The sequence below is a fragment of the Microcaecilia unicolor genome, chromosome 2 (genome assembly GCF_901765095.1).
Source record: "Microcaecilia unicolor chromosome 2, aMicUni1.1, whole genome shotgun sequence".
Classification (NCBI taxonomy): domain Eukaryota; kingdom Metazoa; phylum Chordata; class Amphibia; order Gymnophiona; family Siphonopidae; genus Microcaecilia; species Microcaecilia unicolor.
In genome coordinates this window covers 19051987-19077289 of record NC_044032.1, presented here as the reverse complement: position 1 = coordinate 19077289, position 25303 = coordinate 19051987, and the positions used below count along the sequence as shown (strand labels likewise).

The following is a 25303-nucleotide window of genomic DNA, read 5'->3' as shown; positions in this document are numbered from 1 at the left end:
GAGATGCCCTCGACAAGGGTTCCAAAGGCGGTTTCTGCAATGCTCTTAGCACCAGGCTGAGATTCCACGCAGGCACCACTGAGTGCAGAGGAGGGCGCAGGTGATTAACTCCGTTGAGAAAGCGCACCACATCTGGCTGCGAAGCCAGGGAAGCACCCTTCAGGCGGCCCCTGAAGCAAGCCAGAGCCGCTACCTGGACTTTAAGGGAACTGAGCGACAGGCCTTTCTCCAGACCTTCTTGCAGGAACGCCAACACTGAAGAAATTGGAGCAGTGAAGGGAGAAAGTGAGCCTGCTTCACACCATGCTGCAAAGATACGCCAAACCCTGGCGTAAGCAGTAGAAGTAGAGCGCTTCCTCGCTCTCAACATAGTGGCGATGACCCTGTCTGAGAAGCCCTTCTTCCTCAGACGCTGCCGCTCAATAGCCAGGCCGTAAGACCAAAGGGAGAGGGATACTCCATCACCACGGGACCCTGAGGTAACAGGCCCTGCTCCACTGACAGCCGCAGAGGATCGTCGACTGAGAGCCTGAACAAGTCCGCATACCAGGGACGTCTGGGCCAATCCGGACCCACCAGGATTACCCTGCCGGGATGCTTTGCCACCCGGTCTAGCACCCTGCCCAACATGGGCCAGGGCGGGAACACATAGAGGAGCTCTTGTGTCGGCCACTGTTGGAGAAGAGCATCTACTCCCAGGGATCGAGGGTCCCGTCCTCTGCTGAAAAAGCGCGGCACTTGGCCATTGGCCGATGACGCCATCAGATCTAGGCTCGGCTGGCCCCAGCGCTTCGTGATGTCCAAGAACGCCTGAGCAGATAGTTGCCACTCTCCGGGCTCCAAGGTATGGCGACTGATAAAGTCCGCCTTGACATTCATGACTCCGGCAATGTGGGCCGCTGAAAGCTGCTCCAGGTTCGCTTCCGCCCACTGGCAAAGACTCATAGCCTCCTGGCTAGAGGGGCGCTCTTGGTACCTCCCTGGCGGTTTGATATAGGCCACAGCCGTGGCATTGTCCGACAGGACCCGTACAGGCTTCAACACCAGTACCGGGATGAACTCCAATAACACCAACCGAATGGCTCTGAGTTCCAGGAGGTTGATAGACCACTTGCCTCTGCAGGAGACTAGAGCCCCTGCGCTGTCCTTCCCAAGCAGTGGGCTCCCCAGCCCATCCAAGAGGCGTCTGTCGTGACGACAATCCACTCCGGGGTCACCAGAGGCAATCCTGCAGACAACTTGTCTGTCTGCGTCCACCAGCTCAGCGCCTTGCGCACTGCTGGGTCCACGGGAAGGCGCACAGCATAATCCTCCGACATCGGAGTCCAGCGCAGCAGCAGAGATAGCTGTAGTGGTCTCATATGAGCCCTGGCCCAGGGCACTACTTCCATCGTGGCCGTCATAGAGCCCAACAGCTGCACGTAGTCCCAAGCCCGAATAGGAGAGGCTACTAGGAACTAGTCCACCTGAGCCTGAAGCTTGACAATCCGATTGTCTGGCAGGAACACTCTGCCCACTTGGGTGTCGAATCGAACTCCCAGATACACCAGGGACTGAGTCGGGCGCAGCTGGCTCTTCTTCCAGTTGATGATCCATCCCAGGGAGCTCAAAAGAGCAACTACCCGGTCCATAGCTTTGCCGCACTCTGCATAAGAGGGGGCTCGGATCAACCAGTCGTCCAGATAAGGATGGACTTGTACTCCTTCCTTAGCAGGAAGGCCGCTATGACCCCCATTACTTTGGAAAAGGTCCGCGGAGCAGTAGCCAACCCGAAAGGGAGGGCTCTGAACTGGAAGTGTCGTCTCAGGACTGTAAAACGCAGAAAGCGTTGGAGAGGAGGCCAGATGGGAATATGCAGGTACGCTTCCTTGATGTCCAAGGAAGCCAAGAACTCTCCTGCCTTCACTGCCGCTATAACAGAGCGGAGAGTCTCCATGCGAAAGTGCCTCACTTTCCAGGCCCGATTGACCCCTTTGAGGTCGAGGATAGGCCGGACAGAACCTCCTTTCTTTGGAACCACAAAGTAAATGGAGTAACGTCCCTTGCCAATCTGATTTTTTGGCACCGGAACGACCGCACCCAGGCGGATCAGGTTGTCCAAGGTCTGCTGCACTACCACAGCTTGACCGGAGACTTGCAGGGAGAGAGTACAAACCCGTCTCTTAAGGGTTGGCAGAACTCTAGCTTGTAGCCGTCTCTGATGACTTCCAGCACCCACGCGTCTGAAGTTATAGTGGTCCACTCGCCCAGAAACGAGGACAGCCGTCCTCCAATCTGCACTGGGGCGTGGACCAAGGCCCCGTCATTGGGTACGAGACCCTGGGGGAGGACCGGAGGGAGCACCTCCGGGACGGCGGTCTCTGCGAAAGGAATGCTGCTTGGGGGAGAAATTCCTCTTGAAGGAAGAGGGGGCAGAGGAACCCGACTTGCCCGGGCGGTACCGATGGGCTTCCTGCAACCGTCCTCTGGAGGTATCGGGACGAGTACTAACCCGAGCCCTGACCTCTGGTAATTTCTTGCCCTTAGACGTGCCGAGATCGGTCACGATTTTGTCCAGCTCGACCCCAAAGAGCAGCTTGCCTTTAAAAGGCAATCTAGCCAGGCGGGATTTAGAGGCGTGGTCAGCAGACCAATGTTTCAGCCAAAGCCACCGCCGCGCAGAGACTGTCTGAGCCATGCCTTTAGCTGAGGCTCTCCAGACATCATACAGCAAGTCTGCCAAATAGGCTAAGCCCGATTCCAGGGCCGGCCAATCAGCCCTCAAGGAATGAACCGAGGGGGAAGCCCGCTGCACCATAGTCCGGCACGCCCTGGCCACATAGGAGCCGCAAACTGAGGCCTGCAAACTTAAAGCAGCTGCCTCAAAGGACGACCTTAAGGCCGCCTCCAATCTTCTGTCTTGGGCGTCCTTTAGGGCCGTGCCACCTTCCACCGGCAACGCCGTTTTCTTAGTCACCGCAGTGATTAAAGAATCCACGGTAGGCCACAGATAGGCCTCACGTTCACTCACAGCCAAAGGATAGAGGCGGGACATAGCCCTAGCCACTTTAAGGCTCGTTTCCGGGACATCCATTGAGCCGCAATTAAGGTGTGCATGGCATCATGCACGTGGAAGGTTCTAGGCGGGCGCTTCGTCCCCAGCATAATGGCAGAGCCAACAGGGGCTGAGGGAGAGACGTCCTCCGGAGAGGAAATCTTCAAAGTGTCCATGGCCTGTAACAACAGGTTGGGCAAATCCTCTGGGCTAAAAAGCCGCGCTGCAGAGGGGTCATCCGCTCCATCCGAGCGGGGATCTATCTCCTCCAAGGAATCCGCAAAGGATCGTTGGGAGACCTCAGACACGCTGCCCTCATCTACATCGGAGGAGACAAAAGTCCTCCAAGGCCTGGAAATCAACCCGAGGGCGTTTACCTCTGGGAACCTCAACCTCTTTATCCGAAGAGGGAGCAGGGGCAGCGTTTTGCATGAGGAAAGCCTGATGCAGCAGCAAAACAAACTCGGGGGAGAAACCCCCCAGACTGTGCACTTCCGCAGCCTGGGCAACAGCCCTAGACGCACTCTCAACCGGCGCTCGCAATAGCGGGGGAGAGACATGCTGCGCATCCAAAATGGCGTCCGGCGCGAAACTCCGTGAAGGAGCCGCGCGGGAAGAACGGCGCTTAACTTTAGCCGCTTTTGTGCCGTCGCCCAAATTAAGGGCGTTCATGGCAATATGTCTCCAACCTCAAGGGCGGCCCCGAAGAAGCCGTCCGAGCCGCGTGGCCGGCCAAGATGGCGGAGGCGAGGAGCGGGGGATGGGCGTTTATGGCGGGAAAAAACCGCCACGCCGGAGGAACGACCGGGACATTCATCGGTCACTAAACTATCACCCATCAAGGGCGAATCAGGTTGTAAAACCCCCGCATCCCCTCTAGAAGCGCTCCAGCGATCCGGGGAGCGACCCTTTGCGCCCTCGCCCTCCGACGCCATTGCCACGAGGAGAAGAATCGGGGAACCCCCTGCCCGCTATAAAAGGTAAAATTACCTGCTTGCCGCTCCGAGCTGTAACGAACTGGTGTCCCAGTGAGTAGCTGCAATGAACGTTTAAAGAAACGTCGAATTAAACGCCTTTAAAGACGTTTAAAAATTTTTTTTTTTTTTTTTTTTTTTTTTAAACGGAGCCAGCGGGAGGGGGGAGAAAAGGAGGGACCTGGCACCACCAGGTTTGCACTTGCTCAAAAGAGCCCTAAACCCCAGGCCTCAACAAAACCTAAGGATTAGGCTTGGAGGCCTAGCCAGAGCTGCTGCTGTGTGTGACCACCACCTGCTGAGATAGAGAACATACTGAGGAGTTTCCGGCAGCACATGACCACATATAGGGAGGCAAAAGTTTGCTCTCTATCTCCACCTGCTGGTAGATGGACACAACCCACCAGTCTATGGATTGATCAGCTTGATGATATGGAATTATAATTACCACAGGTACTGATGTTAGATATTGTAAGTTTTGTTATAACTTTACAGCTGATGTCTGATGCTGTGCTGGTGGGTGAGTGATTAAAAAGACAATTCTAATTCCTGTAAGTTATTTCTATAATATTTTATAAAATTTCATGTTGCTTTAGCGAATAGCAAACCAAACGCAGCCTAGTACACTACCAAGGATTTTAAAAAAAGCGGAAAAAAAAATGTTTCCTCAATAGGAATTATAGCAAATGGAAGCAAAACAATGTTTTGAACAACGCTCTCAAGGAAAACAAGTCCGATATCCTAGGCCAGTGATGACGAACCTTTCAGAGACCGAGTGCCCAAACAGCAACCCAAAATCTAATTATTTATCACGAAGTGCCGGTACTCATTATGGGCGGGGTCACCACATATGACTCCACCCCTATGATAGCCACACCCCCTTACATCAGCCATGGCGCATCTAAACAGACGTGTGACAAAGATGGACGGAAGCTATCCAGAAGGACCAGACTAAAGCCTCAAATATAAAAGCCAAGAAGAGTTTATTACGACCCAACACGGTCCGTGTTTCGGCCAAAAAGGCCTTCCTCAGGGGTCTAAAACAAAAATACAACATGTATAATAATGACATGATAAAAATACAATAAAAACAAGTAGAGGCAACTTTAAAACAGCATTTTTTCTCTAAAGATGTACATTTAAAGTGCATATATATATAATTACTAGTAAATTTTACCAATAAATTATATTAAAAGTCTATTTAATTTATTTATATTTTAATTAATGTTTGAGCAAAATGTGTGTGATGATAATGTTTAGACAAAATAAATAATATATATATAATATAATACATGCAGAAAAGGTACAAAAGTTTAATATATAAAATATATTATGTTAGACAATAGAATATTTTTAAAACTATGTATGAAATATATCATGACTAACTAGAAACGACCACGTAATATATGTATAATACATGCAGAAAATGTACTAAAGTGTAATGGTATATGATATATCAACCTGTATAATGAATGACTAAAAAAGGGCCATATAGAGATACAGACAACAGGATACTAGAATGAATGTGAACGTATGTGAAAATAATTATCTATACAGACACCGACTTTTCCATAAATATTAGTTGATGATCATACCTTCAAACTGGCTTATACTAGTGTTTCTCCAAAAAGGATCTCACGAAAAGAGTGAGATAATCTGGACGAAAGTGTAAAAATATAAATAAAACAAAGTGTTAATCATATGTTACAAACTTCATACAGAGTATTTTTTGATAAAATATAGAAGCATTATAAATATTATTGGGAATGATAATAATAATAATACTGATAATGCTAACACTGGTGCTATTTGGGTGACGGTTAACAAAACGTGTTGAAAAGTCCCGTTATTTTAACAATTTGCACGGTAATATTAGCTTTGGTGTTCGGCAGTGATGTTAAATAATTTCTTAAAATTTAAGTACCAATTTTAATTAAAATAAACGCTGTATTTAAAGGGTAGTACTTATGGGGAAAATACAGTAAAAATGGAATAAAAATTAAAAATTAACCACTAATGCTATGAAAATGGGTTTATAGATGCTATCTACATAAACCCGCTAATGCACTGAAAGCCGGCAGTGGGGAGTACAAATAAAACATAGTAACATAGTAACATAGTAGATGACGGCAGAAAAAGACCTGCACGGTCCATCTAGTCTGCCCACGATAAACTCATGTGTATACCTTACCTTGATATGTACCTGTCTTTTTCAGGGCACAGACCATATAAGTCTGTGCAGCAGTATTTCCCGCCTCCCAACCACCAGTCCCGCCTCCCATCACCGGCTCCGGCACAGACCCCGTATAAGTCTGCCCTCCCCCATCCTAGCCTCTCAACCACCAACCCCTCTTCCCCCCGCCACCCAATTTCAGCTAAGCTTCTGTGGATCCATTCCTTCTGCACAGGATTCCTTTATGCCTGTCCCACGCATGCTTGAATTCCGTTACCGTTTTCATCTCCACCACCTCCCGCGGGAGGGCATTCCAAGCGTTCACCACCCTCTCCGTGAAGAAATACTTCCTGACATCTTTCCTGAGTCTGCCCCCCTTCAATCTCATTTCATGTCCTCTCGTACTACCGCCTTCCCCTCTCCGGAAAAGATTTGTTTGCGGATTAATACCTTTCAAATATTTGAACGTCTGTATCATATCACCCCTGTTCCTCCTTTCCTCCAGAGTATACATGTTCAGGTCAGCAAGTCTCTCTTCATACGTCTTGGAACGCAACTCCCATACCATCCTTGTAGCTTTTCTTTGTACTGCTTCCATTTTTTTAACATCCTTCGCAAGGTATGGCCTCCAAAACTGAACACAATACTCCAGGTGGGGCCTCACCAACGTCTTATACAGGGGCATTAAAACCTCCTTTTTTCTGCTGGTCACACCTCTCTCTATACAGCCTAGCAACCTTCTCGCTACGGCCACCGCCTTGTTGCACTGTTTCATAAAGTAGACTATGTGTTTAAAAAACAGAATCTATGGACAAAAGTTTGTCTATGAAGAGGACAACGAGATTGAAAGCTTACCGCTGATGCTGTCAAAAGCGAGTTCGTAAGTGCGATCTGCATAGACGTTGAAAGCCGATAATGGCGAATCAGCTGTTATTTATAGTGATTGTATTGACATCACTAGTGATGTGGATCGCACATAGTAGCCTATAATGGCTTAGATTTTCAATATTTGAAAGAAAATACGGTGACGCTTCCATGTATTATACATATATTACGTGGTCGTTTCTAGTTAGTCATGATATATTTCATACATAGTTTTAAAAATATTCTATTGTCTAACATAATATATTTTATATATTAAACTTTTGTACCTTTTCTGCATGTATTATATTATATATATATTATTTATTTTGTCTAAACATTATCATCACACACATTTTGCTCAAACATTAATTAAAATATAAATAAATTAAATAGACTTTTAATATAATTTATTGGTAAAATTTACTAGTGATTATATATATATGCACTTTAAATGTACATCTTTAGAGAAAAAATGCTGTTTTAAAGTTGCCTCTACTTGTTTTTATTGTATTTTTATCATGTCATTATTATACATGTTGTATTTTTGTTTTAGACCCCTGAGGAAGGCCTTTTTGGCCGAAACATGGACCGTGTTGGGTCGTAATAAACTCTTCTTGGCTTTTATATTTGAGGCTTTAGTCTGGTCCTTCTGGATAGCTTCCGTCCATCTTTGTCACACTTTTGTTTTTTTGCGGGAGACTTTTGGACTCTCTTTTGTGGCATCTAAACAGACATCATTGAAAATATTATACTAGAAAATAACATGATTTTCTTTCATTATAAATCATTTCTGTAAGTTGTTACAGCTCCATTATACCCAGTGCAAAATAAGACAGCAGATGTAAATTCTCCAATTGGACATATTCCAAACACTAAAATGAAAATAAAATGATTTTTTCTACCTTTGTTGTCTGGTGATTTTGTTTTTCTATCCATATTAGTCCTAGTCGCTGATTCTGCTGCTCTCTATCTGTTCTCTTAACTCCGTTTCCAGGGCTTCCTTTCCATTTATTTCTTTACTTTCCTCCTTTCTTCTTCATTTCTTGCCCTCCATCCATGTCCATTAACCCTCCTCTCCCCTCCAGCCGCCCATGTCCAGCCACCCTCCTCTCCCCTCCAGCCACCCATGTCCAGCCACCCTCCTCTCTCCCCTGCCCTCCCCTCCAGCCACCCATGTCCAGCCACCCTCCTCTCTCCCCTGCCCTCCCCTCCAGCCACCCATGTCCAGCCACCCTCCTCTCCCCCCTGCCCTCCCACCCAGGCCTCCCACCCAGGCCACATAGCACCAGGCCTGCCACCCAGGCAACCCACCAGACCTCCCACCTAGCACCAGGCCAGCACCAGGCCATCCACCCACCCAGCACTCTCACCCAAGCACCAGGCCTGCCGCACTCCCACCCAGCACCAGGCCACCTGGCACCAGGCCACCCACCCACCAGACCTCCTACCCAGCACCAGGCCGACCTCCCTCCCACCCACCCACCCGGCAGCACGCACCAGACCACCCTCCCTCCCACCCACCCAGCGTCAAGCATTTTTTCGTCCCTCCGTCCCACCCGGCACCAGCCTGCCCAGCCTCCCTCCCTCCGAGCAGAAAATTTAAAGTCTTCCCTTGTCGCTGTTAAAGCCGTGTCAGCAGTAGCAGTGAAAGCGTGCTGCTGGTTCGGCGCGCCTTCACCCTTCCGTCTCTCAAACTCTGGTCCCGCCCTAACAGGAAATGAGCCTGCCATGAGTGGGAAAGCGCGGGGTACAAATGTAACAAAAATAAATGCAGCATCAACCACATCGCCATCTTCCAAATATCCGCTGGAGACAGTAAGGTAGTCTCCACCCAGGATGTTGCTGTATGCCTCAGAGCCTGCAATGCCTGAGGAGCCTGCTTCCCCACAAGCAAATGAGCTGACGCGATTGTCTCCTTCAGCCATCTAGCAATGTGGGCTTGGAAGCAATGAGACCGAGCCTCTGTTCACCAAAAAGCACAAACGGTCTGTCCAATTTGCGAAACTCACTCGTGACTTCCAGATATCTAATGAGGACTCTACACACATTTACAAACTTCAAAGAAGAATACTGAGCATCCTCTCTGCAAAAGTTAGGAAGGTCCACAGTCAAGATGAAATGCTGATACCACTTTTGGAAAAAAGGAAGGAACCGTACTCCAAAAAGTGAAGAAAGGGATCCCGCAAAGAGAGAGTCTGAAGCTCCAAAACCCTATGTGCTGACAACTATCGGTGTCACAGGAAGCCTGTAATTGAACCTGGTCACCGTTTCAAATTCCATGTCGGGAATCCTGCAGCTTGATCCCGAGCACGATCACGTCGGAAGTCACCAATGAATTAATTCAGTGTAAATGCTTAGGTCTTTTTACCACCTCTCCAAATCTTCATATACCAGTTACCCACAATTTGTAGAGATAAAAGACCGAGGCTGCTGCTTATGAGAAAAGTAATTTATTTACTCACCAAGTATAGATACAATTAATATTTTTTCATGGAAGGATAGAACTACTGCATACACATGCTCTCTGTATCTATCACTCCAACATACTGAACTGAAACAGCTATTTTTATACACTTGTATTTAACAATGATTTACAAGGCTTCAGCAAGCTATCTTACTCGGGATCATCTGGTGTTTTTTTCAAAACTATCTGGTTTCCCTCACCTGCTAGACCACATTCTCATGTTTGTTTATGCTTCCTCCTTTCCCAGGCCTGTTTGCCCATAAGGATATCATATCAGATCATAAGTTCCTGGGCCTCACGATTTATGGCCTTTGCCCTTTGACTCTACTCCAGGGTACATAACTGTGTTTATTATCTACAGACTATAAATAGAAATGCCAGGGGATCACAGGAGGAAGAATGGGGGAGGGACCCGGTTACCCCCCAGGTGTAGCACCCCAAGGCTGACTGAAGTGTGCACTGCACCCAGTCACCAGAAGCCTAATCCACGGGGCACAGAGAAAGAAACACAGCCTCTGCCATGCTATTATTAATTTTTTTTCTTTTTTAAATAGAAAGCCAAATAACAGAGATAAAGAGAGGAGACTAAAGGGCTCACCTCCTTCTACCTGCTGGAGACTGAGATTACTGAATCTGAGGCTTGTTGGCCAGGGCTCCTATTGGCTCTCTGGAGTCAGAATTCTCAGTCTTCACCTGCTGGAAGGAGTGCACAACCCACCAGTCAGTTCCTGGACCGGTCTGGAGGGACACTAAGGAATATGAAATTATATTATTGATGTGTATACTTCCAAATATAGTGCGGTCATTTACATCAGCTGTAGATAAGCACATAAGTATTGCCACACTGGGAAAGACCAAAGGTCCATCAAGCCCAGCATACTGTTTACAACAGTGGCCAATCCAGATCACAAATACCTGGCAAGATCCTGAAAAAGTTCAATACATTTTATGCTGCTTTTTCCAGAAACAAGCAGTGGATTTTCCCCAAGTCAATTTAATAATGGTCTATGGACTTTTCCTTTAGGAAACCATCCAGACCTTTTTTTAAACCCCGCTAAGCTAACTGCCTTTACCACATTCTCTGGCAACAAATTCCAGAGTTTAATTACACATTGAGTGAAGAAAACGTTTCTTCGATTCGTTTTAAATTTACTACTTTGTAGCTTCATTGCATGCCCCCTAGTCCTAGTAGATGAACAATAGGAGACTTATGATAGTATTTTATGAAGGAAAGCAGGCACCTAGGTTTCCTTATAAAATAGCACCTACCTAGGCTCCTCTGTACGTGCCTACCCATGACATCTTTTTATAAAATTACTCTCCACATATGTCACAATTAAGTAGTGCGTGAAATTCCCTGCCCACACCAGGACTTTGAACACTGACTCTGGGTCATCCCCAGGCTGTGAGCAGAAGCCTGAAATTCAGGAAGCAAAGCAGATTGTTTGCACAGCACTACTTAGAAACTGATCCAGTCCTACAAAACCCACTGATCAATGGTTTCATCTTAAGGTTTGTATGTTCCAGAAGAATGGGGCAGGGGTCTCTTCTGAGAGATGGCTTGGGGTGAGAAGTGAAAAAGAAAGGTTTTCATACCCCTGAAAAGAGCGTGCTCTATTTCTCGAGAATCTTCATCTGTAAAGCCATCCGCTACATTGATCTGGAAAACAAGGGTGTTGTAAAGGACAGTCAGCTCCAGGGAAAGGCTGGGGACAGCTGCTGGCAGCCCTGAAAAAAGAGCAGCAAACACACAGAACAGTGAGCTCACATAGGACCTTCATTCAGACTTTGTTTGAGACACATCCTAGGTATGCCTTTTAATAAGTGGGTTTTTTTTAGTCATTTTTGCATGTGTATTTATTCAGCTACAGCTGTGATATATTTTTTCATATTTTCAAAAGCACTTCAAAATTGAGCAACTATGTTGCCGTTATCTCAAACATTTCGTCGACTCCCTGTGTATAGTTTTTTTGTATTGTCATCATTTCTGATGTGTTGTTTAATTTACAATGCGATGAATCAAAATAAAACAGTCCAACATAGAATTACCATAGTGGGGCAATTAAGGCTCATTGAATAACAGCCCAGCGCTTGAATATCACTTCCAAAACTCCTAAAAGTGAGCGGATAACATCAACACAGAGCCTCAGCAGCAACTTGTTTCACACAGGAATATATCCTGTGACTTGCCTGCATCGTCATCGGCTCCAATTACTCAATATTATTTTTTCATAATGCCTCAGTGGGATTATGTGGGATATAAGTGTTCACAATAAATAAATATCCACTCCAGATGTTGCCTTTCTGGGTTGCGCAGAGAGAGGAGGGGCTACATCGGAGTACTGTTAGTTCTTTTATTTGGCACTCAGAGTACCCTCACATTGCCTTTACTAAGTTAACTCATGCTAGGACCAAGGGGGGCTTGCGGCTCCCGGATCTACGGCTTTATAACGTAGCCTCTCCTTGGAGCAGGGACTGCCCTTTATGTCAATTTATGTCAATCTGTACAGCACTGCGTAACCCTAGTAGCGCTCTAGAAATGTTAAGTAGTAGTAGTAGTTATGGTGGGTTCATGAATGTTATACTATCCAGCTTATTTTCGAAAGTGATAGCCGGCCATCTTCCGACACAAATCGGGAGATGGCCGGCCATCTCCTAAAACCGGCCAAATCGGTATAATCGAAAGCCGATTTTTGGACACACTCGCCGGCATTCCATCGCGGAGGCGGCTAAACTTCAAGGGGGCATGTCGCAGGGTAGTGAAGGCGGGATGTGGGCGTGCTTACAAGATGGCCGGCTTCAGCTGATAATGGAAAAAAGAAAACCGGCGATGACGAGCATTTGGCCGGTTTTACTTGGTCTATTTATTTTCACGATCAAGTCTCAAAAAGATGCCCAAACTGACCAGATGAACACCGGAAGGAATCGGGGATGACCTCCCCATACTCCTCCAGTGGTCACCAACCCCCTCCCACCCAAAAAAAAAAACTTTAAAACATTTCCTTCCTAGGAGGGAAGCCAGTCGGCCAGCTCGTTAAAAAAAAAAAAAAAAGGATCTTGCTGATCAGTTATGTTATGACTTACTTGTTCTGGAGTGCTGTATTTTGTGATACAGTTTTGAGAAATGTTCAAGAAAGACTTCATACAAATTTAAAAAGTCCCTGCCTTTCATTTTCCCTTGATGGCTGTCCCTGACGTGCACTTCCCTTAATAGCCGTCTTTCTCTTGATGGCCGTCTTTCTCTCCGAAAGTGCACTTCTCTTAATGGCCGGCTTTCTCTCCAAACAGGGAAATCAAAACAGTTTTTTTTAGTAGTAATAGTGAGATTTGGACCAGCCACCTCTGCATTACAAGAGCCATGATGTAACCACTTGGCCACAGCTCCACTTACTTGGCTGTCCCTCCCTTTTGATTATACCCCTTCAGGTCTCTCTCAACCAATCACAGTGCGTTAAGCTGTCTGTGAGTGGCTGAGAGAGACCTGGATGGGTATAATCAAAAGGGAGGGACACCCAAGTCAGTGGAGCTGTGGCCAAGTGGTTACATCACTGGTCTTGTAATGCAGAGGTGGCTGGTTCAAATCCCACTGTTACTACAAAAAAAAGTGTGTGCAAGAACTTTTGATTTCCCTGTTCAGGGAGAAAGACGGCCATTAAGAGAAGTGCACTTTCGGAGAGAAAGACGGCTATTAAGGGAAGTGCACGTCAGGGACAGCCATCAAGGGAAAATGAAAGGCAGGGACTTTTTAAATTTGTATGAAGTCTTTCTTGAACATTTCTCAAAACAGTATCACAAAATACAGCACTCCTGAACAAGTAAGTCATAACATAACTGATCAGCAAGATCTAAACATCCAGAAGTACCAGTGCACTACGAATGCTGGCCCCTCCCACGGCCAAATGCCTTGGATTTGGCCAGGTTTGAGATGGCCGGTTCCAGTTTCCATTATCGCTGAAAAACAAAGTCGGCCATATCAAACCCAGCGATCTGTGGCATTTGGCCGGCCCCAACCGTATTATCGAAACAAAAGTTGGCCGGCCATCTTTTTCGATAATACGGTTCCGGCCAGCTGTTGTGGCGCCGCCAAAATAGATCGCTGGAGATCGATTTCGCCGGCGCTGTTTGATTATGCCCCTCTATGTCAGCCAGATATGCCCTGCCAGATTTCTGGCAGAGTTGGTGCACCCCTATCGATATATTTTCAGCCTTGGTGGGGGGGGGGGGGTCGGCGAGGTGGAGGGAACAGGGTGGGCAGGAACCACTTTGTGAAAGCATTGGGAAAAGCGTGGAGATGGTGGAGAGGTGTACTTGAAGGGGCTAAAGGGGCAGACCCTTTTCTATTATTAATAACCCGGATTTTCTATCCAAGAAGGAGCATTGGCTCCTTCAGGCTTTGGCAGCAAGGGGGGTGCCAATATTTGGGACAATTGTCGGAATTAGGGGGGATCTTATTTCCCTACTTTTGATGTGATCAGGCGAGCATGTCATCTCCTGAACACACAATTTTTTCGCTTTTTACAGGTAAGGGACTATTATATTTATTTATTATATTTGTATCCCGCACTTTCCCACTAAAAGCAGGTTCAATGCGGCTTACATAGTAATAGGTAACACAGAATTTTGTTATGTAAAGTAGGAAATTAAGTATAACATAGTAATAGGGTGGATGGGTAGGTAGAGACAGGTGATAGAGAGGAGGGTAAGGTGGGAGATAGAGTCTGGGTCAATATTGTTTTCTCTTCGGTATGTGTAAGGTAGATGGGTTCATAAGATTAATCTGGGTCCTTGGGGTAGGCTTGCTTGAATAAATGGGTTTTTATAACTCAGTAACAAGGTCAGTAGACTCCCCAATCTGCTTCACCACGCTGGACAAAATCTTTCTGGCTATGCCGGCTTCCTTTAATCGTCTTTCACAGTGGCACCAGTTGATAGTAGATAAATCGGCCCGCCCCTCATATGGAGGGGCTGGCTTCGATTTCGAGCAAGGAAATTGATGAGACAGTTTCTCGGGAAGTTTTAGGAGGGATCTTCAAGACTATTCCCAAGGTCTCGGTGAATTCCGCCTTTCAAGACATCCAGTACCGCATCCTCCATAGAGTGCATATCAGTCAACAAAGGGGGAAGGAGATGGGCTTGTGGAGCGATGATAGATGTATAAAATGCCACACAGCCCTGGCCACTATTTTGCATTCCTTTCTGGATTGCCCGTCTCTCTTGCAATTATGGACCCAGCCACTGGCAACTAAAGAGCGCATTTTAAATAAGCCTTTTGAGTGGTCCTATACTGTATTACTTTTATGTGATGAGACACAGCTACATGGGGAGGGATTAAACGAGGCCCGATGTCATTTTGTTTTATTAGCTACGTTGTTGGTCAAAAAGTGTATATTACAGTCATGGGCAGAATGGGTAGCCTTACAATATGCTTCAGCTACATCTAGCAGGCAAAGGCTGGTTAGAGACAAATGGAACATTTATGTACGACTAGCTCTGGAAGAGGGCAGCAGTGAGCCCCAGACTGTATGAAAGAGATACCCATTATTAGTGCTGTTGCTCGGTGTGTGTGTGTGAGTAAGGGAGACCTGGGAGGGAGGGAAGAGAGAAGAGGAGGGGGCAGGATTAGCTGGGTAGGGGGATAAGAATTAAAATTAAAATGAGGAGGGGAGCAGAGGTTAACTATGCACTCTTGATTGTCTGGAGTTCTTTTGTTTCACATGGTTTTTGTTTGTATCCATTTCTTGTATGTACCTATGTGGGTTACCGTTCCTGTATAATGGAAACAGGTGTTCCTTGTAGTTGATTCAGTGGATTGACATTATTGTTGTAATTATGTGACTTTGTTCGTCTCTTCAACTCAATAAAAAAATATTAAAAAAAAAAAAAGAACTTAACTTTTAAAGTTCTCAGACCCGTGCCAACATAGGTCATGTTTTGCCACACTGCATCAGGGTGATAGGTCATATAATGGCGTTGTAGTAGTTGATGCAAGAGGTGCCTAAACGTAACAGCGTCTTTGTGAAGGACCTATTGCCCTGATGCAGGGTGGCGAAACATGGCCCATATTTTTTTTTTTGTTACATTTGTACCCCGCGCTTTCCCACTCATGGCAGGCTCAATGCGGCTTACATGGGGCAAGGAGAAATTAGATCTTACCTGCTAATTTGCTTTCCTTTAGTCCCTCCGGACCGGACCAGGATTGGACTGTTGGGTTGTGCCCGCCTACCAGCAGGTGGAGACTGAGAAAAACCTCTGACTCTAGAGAGCCAATAGGAGCCCTGGCCATGTGACCTTAGCCTCAGTATTTGAATAACAAAGCAGGAAAGAAAGAAAGAACTTCTGTGCCGTATGGAATCCTAGCAGCCACAAATTCCTCGGCAAAACCGAGTACTAGAGCTCACCAGCAACTCTCACCAGAGAAGTGGTATGGCCCATTTGTATTAGAGCTCGCCAGCAACTCTCACCAGAGAAGTGGCATGGCCCATTTGTATTAGAGCTCGCCAGCAACTCTCACCACAGAAGTGGCATGGCCCATTCATATTAGAGCTCGCCAGCAACTCTCACCACAGAAGTGGCATGGCCCATTCATATTAGAGCTCACCAGCAACTCTCACCAGAGAAGTGGTATGACTCACTTAAGGTTTCATATATATTCCATCAACTGAGCTCACCAGCAACTCTCGGCAGAGAAGTGGTATGACATATTTAAGGCTTTATATATATTCCAGCAACTGAACTCACCAGCAACTCTCACCAGAGAAGTGGTATGACATATTTAAGGCTTTATATATATTCCAGCAACTGAACTCACCAGCAACTCTCACCAGAGAAGTGGTATGACATATTTAAGGCTTTATATATATTCCAGCAACTGAACTCACCAGCAACTCTCACCAGAGAAGTGGTATGACCCATTAAGGTTTTATATATATATTCCAGCAACTGAGCTCACCAGCACCTCTCGGCAGAGAAGTGGTATGACATATTTAAGGCTTTATATATATTCCAGCAACTGAACTCACCAGCAACTCTCACCAGAGAAATGGTATGACCCATTAAGGTTTATATATATTCCAGCAACCGAGCTCACCAGCAATCACCAGAGAAGTGGTATGGACCACGTAAAGTCTTTTTTTTTTTTTTTTTTTTTTTTAAACATTCCACGTGTGCTAAAGGAACGAATACACTTCCAAACTTAATAAAAGAATCTAAAGAGTTGACAGAACATGGGAGGGGCCTGGTCCGGTCCGGAGGGACTAAAGGAAAGCAAATTAGCAGGTAAGATCTAATTTCTCCTTCCTTAGCATCCCTCCGGACCGGACCAGGATTGGACTGTTGGGAAGTACCAAAGCAGTAATCTTACGGGAGGGACAGACATTGAGAATGTGGTAGAGTCCCTGAAGACACCCAAACTAGGATGAATACGAAGCCAAAGCTTGACGATCCAAGAACCGCCAATAAACTAAATAGAATGACTACAAGCAAAAAAGCTGAAGCTGAAAAGTCCAAGCGACGCTGAACATTGTCCCCTACCGCATCAGTGCAGCGCAAAGGACAGAGAGACTCGAGAAAAAACAACTGAAAGAAGGATGACAAAGGTAGAAGCAGAGCCGCCTGGCAACAAAAAACTGCAATGAATCTACCTCAGCTGAGAAAGTGGAAACCGAAATCCTGAAGTACAATACTCCAGATATTGTAGACTATTGCTGACCTAGCAAACAGATTGGAAGTATGTAAAGCCTGTCAGTGAGAAAGTACCTGATCACTAGAAGCTAAATAGGTAAAAACAAGAATGCAGTTTAAAATACTATGCAGAAGAAGAAGGTACCTAAATCCTTGCTGCAAACTAGACTGAAGGTCCAAATAAACTGACAGCCCGCTGGCTGCAGTACCCAACATGAAAAAAAAACATATCTCAGAGCGCCAATTCAACTGAGAGAGAAAGAATCATCTGTTGCCTCTGCAAGCCATTCACCTGAGACTCTTGTTGTAGGACCCCAATTAGTGAAAACGGGAATAAATCAACCGTAGGACACTTGTTAGTACCTTTCATCTGTTAGAAACATATAGAAGTCCATTAAACACTACACAGTTCCAGGAACAACATGTATAGAATGTTTGTACGTTTAGGAATCTAGCCAGGTGCTCATGGTCCGGATTGGCCGTGGACAGAAAGGTGGGCTCAATAGGACCTTTGAGCTTTTCCCAGTGTGGAATTACATATGTACTTATGTAGTAGAACTATAAATATACATATATATTTTCACAGATGCAGCCATCAAAACTGGTCACTGTGTATATGCTCCCGGCATACCTGCAGGAAGAATGCTCAATCTCAACCACCAGACCACTAGTGAGAATACAGAGGCCAACTGAGCGGAGGGATTCCATCAGAGATAAATATCTGGATACGAGAGTGCATCTATCTCTGGCCGCTGACAAGTCTTTTTAGCAAGACAGTAAGCGAGGCACATGGAAGGTCAGAGCGAAAAGAAATAGTTGTAGAACTGGGACCTCCCCTTAAGGTACTATCCACTGAGAACTCTTTTTTTTTTTTTTTTTTTTCTTTTTTCTTCAATGGTCACGAAATTGACAGAGTGAAAAGCTGCCCAAAAAAGATTACCGAGACTCCAAAGCGAATGAAGAAAAAATTCCTTCTTGGGAGCTAGAAAAGTAAAATTTTACTGTGCAAATAGAGCAAGGTAATGGCCGAAGGCCCAAGAACATCCAAAGAAAACAGAAGTGGGACGCTTGTAGAGAAGACAAAAACAGTCTGCGCCAACTTGACCTAAACAATGAGAGAAAAAATAGAAACATGCTATGAAATCTAATGAGATCACACGAGAGCTCAAAAGAGATCTCAATGAGAGACCTGGCTACATGCACTCCATAACCTAGGGTGTGCCCGACAATTGCACCCCACCCGTTGCTTGACCTGACAACTCTGCCAATAAGACTGTCTGTAATGAACCAGACATCTATGGAAAGGATGAAACGACGAGACGTAGTTTCATCAGCGCCGCTGCTACTACGACCATAACTTAAGAAAAAAAGTGTGCGGAGCCGACGCAAGACCGAAGAGCAGGGCAAGAAACTGGTAATGAGGACCTTATCATCCTCGTATCACGGACATTACTCCTCCTATACTGAGATGTACTAAGATGTACCGACCCACATCCATAAGAATGAATGTGGTACTTGCAACCTGTATTGACCACAACTGAGAACAGGATGCTGGGCTTAATGGACTCTTAGACTTTCCCGTATGACCATACTCATATACTAATAGCAAAAATGCACAGGAAGTGAAAGAATCCCCTTCCAAATGAAAGGAAGGTCTGGAATGAGGACATATAGAATGAAAATGAAAGGATCACCATATGTTGAGCGTGGACTGAGACACACTGGCCTTTAATTTTACCGGATCTCCCAAACCTCGTCTCATGTCATGCCTCCTTCCTCACTGAGATGTACAGAGATGAACAGACGCACACTCACGAGATATGAATGTGGTATTTGCAATCTGGATTGACCCCATCTGAAAACAGGATGGGGACTCTTGGCTTTTCCATTATGGCAACACTTATGCCCTTATGGCAAAAAATGCACAGAAAATGAGTGAATCTCCTTCCAAGAGATAAAAACTCTGGAGAGAGGAAGAATAAAATGAAAAGGAATAGACTTGGAAAATACCCTATTACGGAAAAGGTGGTGAATTTGTGCCACAGGAGACAAGACTGTACCTGACGTCAAGAAAGCTTGAAACAAGACCCTAAAATCTGTAAGGAAGAGAAAGGGATAGCAGATGTTATGGATGGTCATACTGGACAAAACCAGAATGTTTACCATGTGCCCAGGCTGAATAGAGGAAACAAAAATACAAGTAGATGGCGTGAGGACCTCCAATATCCTTAAGTGGGAGAAAATGCAAATTGACCTGATAACTTTACTCCCTAAGTGGACATATATCTTGTAAGTCCTAGAAGAAAACTAAGATAACACATGAGAAACTCCAAGACAGTTGGAAAGTAGAGAAGATGTGAATAAAACATGCCTTCTAAAGCATCTGAGAAAACTGGGGTGCTCGGTAGACAGGACTGAGTCTCCTAGAATATGAGAACCATCTGAACCATGTAGCATATGCAGCTGTCATCTGCTAAGCCAAGAGAACGCATAGCCATGAAAGAAAATTGCTGAAAGGAAGTAAGACCTTATGTCCAGAATTGCAAAGTACGCAACAATTGAGTATCAGACAATGTATTTCATTGCACATGGCATCTGAACCATATAGCCTACGCTCTAGAGAACGTTGTTAAGATCTTAAAACACTGTATAACATCATAGCCATGAAGGGAAATGCTTGAAAGGAGCTAAGATATTATGGCCAGATTTGTAAAGTACTAATCAATTGACTATTAGACAATGTAGTCCTATTTACCAGGAAATGAGAAAGACACAGAGTGACACACACTGGACCTCCATAAAACTGCGCTAGACAATAGCAAAGACCTTTCCTCCAAACATCACACACAAGGGAAAGGAATAGGAAATTGGTTATTTTGGAGCTGAGATATAATTTAATTCGCCCCATTGTCTAAAACAGAGAATTCCCGACTGCGCTGCACTTTGAATCAGAGTCTTGCCAAGAACAAAGAAATTGCCAACTGCGCTGCACTTTAATTCACAACATTGCTAGCAACCAAAAAGTCCCCGACGGAGAAAAAACAGAGGGAAAAACAAAATGAGCGCCATTCGCATCGTAACATTTTTTTTTTTTTTTAATAGCTTGAAAATACATGTAAAATTAATTGCGGGGAAAATATACTACCAATCGCCCCCAACTACCGGAGAAACAATATCTCCTTTCCATTGCACAAACAGCCAAACACAGTAAAAGCAGGAAAAACGCTGCCGCATCAAGGGAAATTGCAGCTGCAGGCAAAACAATGGTGGCCAAGCGCGCCAAAATGAGAAGAATAAAGTTCGGGGGAGGAAAACCACTGACCACACCGATGAAAAAGCAGGAAATCCGTGCCGCTGGATGAAAAACAGATAACCTCCGATGCCGCACAAAACATGGTTTAGCCTCTGGCCCGACAGGAACCGTCAATACAGCTCCCAAGCTATACAGAGCCTGTCCAAGAGCGAGCACGGCGCTTAACATTCGCACCTCTCCTTTTTTTTTTTTTTTTTTACAACTACCGCCGCTAACAACGCCGGATAGCAGAGGAAAATAATGAGATAACAAAAACCACCGATTAAAGTCACAGACCGCTGACTTTTCACCTTTTTTTTTTTTTTTAAATAGCTCCGCCAGAAAAGAAAATAAAGACTCTTCAACAGAATAAGAAAGAAGAGCTACCTGCCGTTATAATACTGGGGACAGCAAAAAACTACTTCCTTTAAATTCCTTCATTTTGAATTAATTTTTTTAATTTTCTTTTACTTGATTTAATTCTTTAAAACAGCTGCCTATTATAAAGTGGCTGCCTCTCCCAAAGACGGTACAGCCTTTCCAGAGAAAGGGACGGCCTTCCTGCTAAGCCAGGGAGATGGGGAGGAAGGGGGGTGGACTCGAGACACCCGAGTTTAACCACCACAGAGGCTGTCAACGAAAGAAAAGCAACCCTGTCAAGCCTCTAATTACGATTCCAGGCACAGAACGAAGTATTATAAATCTATCTGTAATATCTTATAGAGAAAAAGAGAGAGAGAGACTAATGGGCTCACTTCCTACCTGCTGAGAGACTGAGAAAATACTGAGGCTAAGGTCACATGGCCAGGGCTCCTATTGGCTCTCTAGAGTCAGAGGTTTTTCTCAGGTCTCCACCTGCTGGTAGGCGGCAACACCCAACAGCTCCAATCCTGGTCGGGTCCGGAGGGATGCTAAGGAATGGAGGATTAAGTGACTTGCCCAGAGTCACAAGGAGCTGCCTGTGCCTGAAGTGGGAATCAAACTCAGTTCCTCAGTTCCCCAGGACCAAAGTCCACCACCCTAACCACTGGGCCACTCCTCCGAGACCTTTAAAAGATAAGTTCTAATAATTGGTCTTAGAATTTGTACAAGACATTTAAAAGTATTTTGTAAAACATTAACTCTTTGCTTCATGTTCAATTTCTCATTCATAATAGATTTTCTAAATGTTAAACATCCATAGCTATCCCAGTATGGTTATGATACTGTATTGTAAAATTGGATTCTCCCAACAAATTGCTTTCCTATGCATTATTCTTTGTTATGTATCCTATACTGTTTATTGTAAGCCACGTTGAACTCAAACTTGGTTTGGGATAATGTGAGATCTAAATGTCACAAATGAAATAAATAAATAGTTCATCCCATTGCCACAGTTCAGAAGAAAACCTTTAGCAACCAGAATATAAGAATGAAGATACAACAGCTTGTAAAAGTGTTTTGTAGTGGACATTGTCAGAAGAGTAATGCAGTGAACTAGCTTGGATTAAGGGGAAGGGCAGAAATGCAAGCTCAAAGATAAATCTTATGGCAACGTGTTTGTAATTAGTGCAAAGAATCTCTGGCAGGGTAGGGCCCCAAACACATCGTGTTGCAGCCGAACCTGGACCCTTTTCACAATGTAAAGAAACGTTTATATGAAAGCACATGTAAAGGAAGAGAAATACAATACCCTGGATTTTCCTAAGCAGTTGGCTTAACGCACGATGGCACTGCCGCAACGTCGGCTTTAGCATGCTGTCATTTCTGGACGCTATCACAGCCTGGAAAACCAAAAGAAGCACAAAGTTACAAGCTGAAAGCTTCACTGTTAAGGAAGAAACCATGGTCTACAAGATTAGAGTAGAAATCTAGAGATGAGGGTGGAAGATACAGTGGCATGCAACCTGCAAACTTATGGCAGTCACGTTTCAGTGTGAAGACACAGAGGAACAGAATTCTTGCTGGTTTAGTAAGGACTGTTATAGAAGATGAACATGCTAGAAAAAAAAAAGAGAGAGAAAAGACTGAATTTATATATAAAAAGTTATGCATATATGAGATATCCTATCAAGCAAGGCAGTTCAACCCAACATTTATTTGTGACATTTATATACCATATTATCCCAAACAAGTTTGAGTTCAATGTGGCTTACAATAAACAGTATAGGATACATAACAAAGAACATAATAATATCATAAATATAATAATAACAACATAAACCACTCAATATTCAGACAGTGGCAGCATTTTTTTTTAAGCACCGACTGTGGCCAGCTAAATTAGCCCTGGATATTCAATACTGGGCCACATCCAGGTACAAGCATTGGATACCCAGCTCTCACTGGACTGCTGCTGGCCACCCAGACTTATGCAGGTCTCAGCCAACAGTCAGCTGGGACCCGCATAAGATACTTAATTTGGGTTCCAGCTGAACATCGGGCTGGGATTTGCCTAATTTGAGTTATTTCCCCTCACCTGCCACCGCCAACAAGCTTCCAACCCTCCCCACCCGTGCCTAACCACCTCACTCAGTAGGCTTTCTCCCCACCATCCCCATGCGCTAAAAACAGGCACGCGCTAAACGCTAGAGACCCGAATGTATTCCTATGGGCATCTCTAGCATTTAGCACGCGCCTATTTTTAGTGAGCACTAAAAACGCTAACGCGTCTTAGTAAAAGACCCCCTGAAATTGACAGGGAATGTGTTTTATATTCTATTTGGAGTGGAGGAGTAGCCTAATGGTTAGTGCACTGGGCTGAACCTGGGGAACTGGGCTCAATTCCCACTGCAGTTCCTTGTGACTCTGGGCAAGTCACTGAATTCTCCGTTAAGCCAGGTACAAAAACGTAAATTGTGATCCCACTACGGACAGAGAAAGTACCTGCATATAATAAATGTAAACCACTTTGATAGTACCGAGGAAGATTTGGGAGAGATACCGGTGCTAGAAATGGTATTCAAAGCTGACGAGTCAGAGAAACTGAATGAAGTCTCTATAAACCTAGAGGATGTAATGGGGCAATTTGACAAATTGAAGAGTAGCAAATCTCCTGGACCGGATGGTATTCATCCCAGAGTACTGATAGAATTGAAAAATGAACTTGCAGAACTATTGTTAGTAATATGTAATTTATCTTTAAAATTGAGCATGGTACCGGAAGATTGGAGTGTGACCAATGTAAGGCCGATATTTAAAAAAGGTTCCAGAGGGGATCCGGGAAATTATAGACCGGTGACGGTGAGCCTGACGTCGGTACCAGGCAAAATGGTAGAGACTATTATAAAGAACAAAATTATACAGCATATTCAAAAGAATGGACTAATGGGACAAAGTCAACATGGATTTAGTGAAGGGAAATCTTGCCTCACCAATCTATTACATTTCTTTGAAGGGGTGAACAAACATGTGGATAAAGGTGAGCCGGTTGATATTGTGTATCTGGATTTTCAAAAGGTGTTTGACAAAGTACCTCATGAAAGGCTCCAGAAGAAATTGGAGAGTCATGAGATAGGAGGTAGTGTCCTATTGTGGATTAAATAGAGAGGTGTGGTAGCCGTGTTAGTCCACTCTTAAATGTTATCAATAGAAATCAAACAAAATAAAACATGGAAAGAAAATTAAGATGATACCTTTTTTATTGGACATAACTTAATACATTTCTTGATTAGCTTTCGAAGGTTGCCCTTCTTCGTCAGATCGGAAATTTGCTTATTTCCGATCTGACGAAGGGCAACCTTCGAAAGCTAATCAAGAAATGTATTAAGTTATGTCCAATAAAAAAGGTATCATCTTATTTTCTTTTCCATGTTTTATTTTGTTTGATTTCTATTGATAACTATTGTGGATTAAAAACTGGTTAAATGATAGAAAACAGAGAGTAGGGTTAAATGGTCAGTATTATCAATGGAGAAGGGAAGATAGTGGGGTTCCTCAGGGGACTGTGCTGGGACCGCTGCTTTTTAACATATTTATAAATGATCTATAGATGGGAATAAATAGTGAGGTAATTAAATTTGCTGCCGACACAAAGTTATTCAAAGTATTTAAACAAAACTTAGCTCAAGGGTAAGTTTTGTTTAAATACTCTGTAGCCAATTTAAAGTCTGTATATAGAGGTTTTTGGGCTGATGATGAGGAAGTCCAACCCCAGTTTCTTTTTTAGCTGTCAAGGGGTTTCTCGAGGCCTTTTCCTCTTTAAGATAAAGAGTACTTGCTTGAAGCAATATATATATTTTTTGAGTAGCTTAACAATTCTTGACTTTCAACCGACTGATTTAGGTAACTCACCCCTATTTTCATTCAGTTAGTTTAGGCTTCTTTAATGGAGGCTCATTTGTGCTTTTTTTGATGTTTGGTTTGTGTACTTTTGGACCCTCTCTTTTGCTATTTATAATTGGTATAATTGCATTATAGTTATAGAGGTCATGCAATAGGATTGAGGCCATTAGTAAAATACTACTACTACTACTATTTAGCATTTCTATAGCGCTACAAGGCATACGCAGCGCTGCACAAACATAGAAGAAAGACAGTCCCTGCTCAAAGAGCTTACAATCTGATAAAATACCAAATTGAAAGTTTCTTCTATTGAAAGGATATGTCCATCTAGTGGAAGGTTTCTGAACAATTATGTCACGGATGGGTTATGGAACAGCAACAGCAGAAGCTGCTCAACTTCCAGGCTGTAAGAGCAAGAGACGAAATCTGGATGAAGGTGGCTTCTTGTTATCAATGATGGGAATTGGAGTTCTACTTCCTTGCAAGGTACTGCAGCACCCTATGAAGGGGGGGGGCAACAGGAACTAACTGCAGCACCCTACGAAGGAGGGAGGGGGCA

At 44.6% G+C, this 25303-nt stretch overlaps 1 protein-coding gene across 1 annotated transcript in view; it reads right to left on the bottom strand.

Annotated features, from left to right (window-relative positions):
• FANCG (FA complementation group G) overlaps positions 1 to 25303 on the bottom strand; it is an 80319-nt gene that overhangs the window by 54493 nt on the left and 523 nt on the right. The window contains exons 2-3 of the mRNA XM_030192826.1: positions 22154 to 22244; positions 11106 to 11237 (exon numbers count right to left, since the gene is read on the bottom strand). Coding sequence (XP_030048686.1) covers positions 11106 to 11237; positions 22154 to 22244 — 223 coding nt within the window. The remainder of the gene's footprint in view (positions 1 to 11105; positions 11238 to 22153; positions 22245 to 25303) is intronic.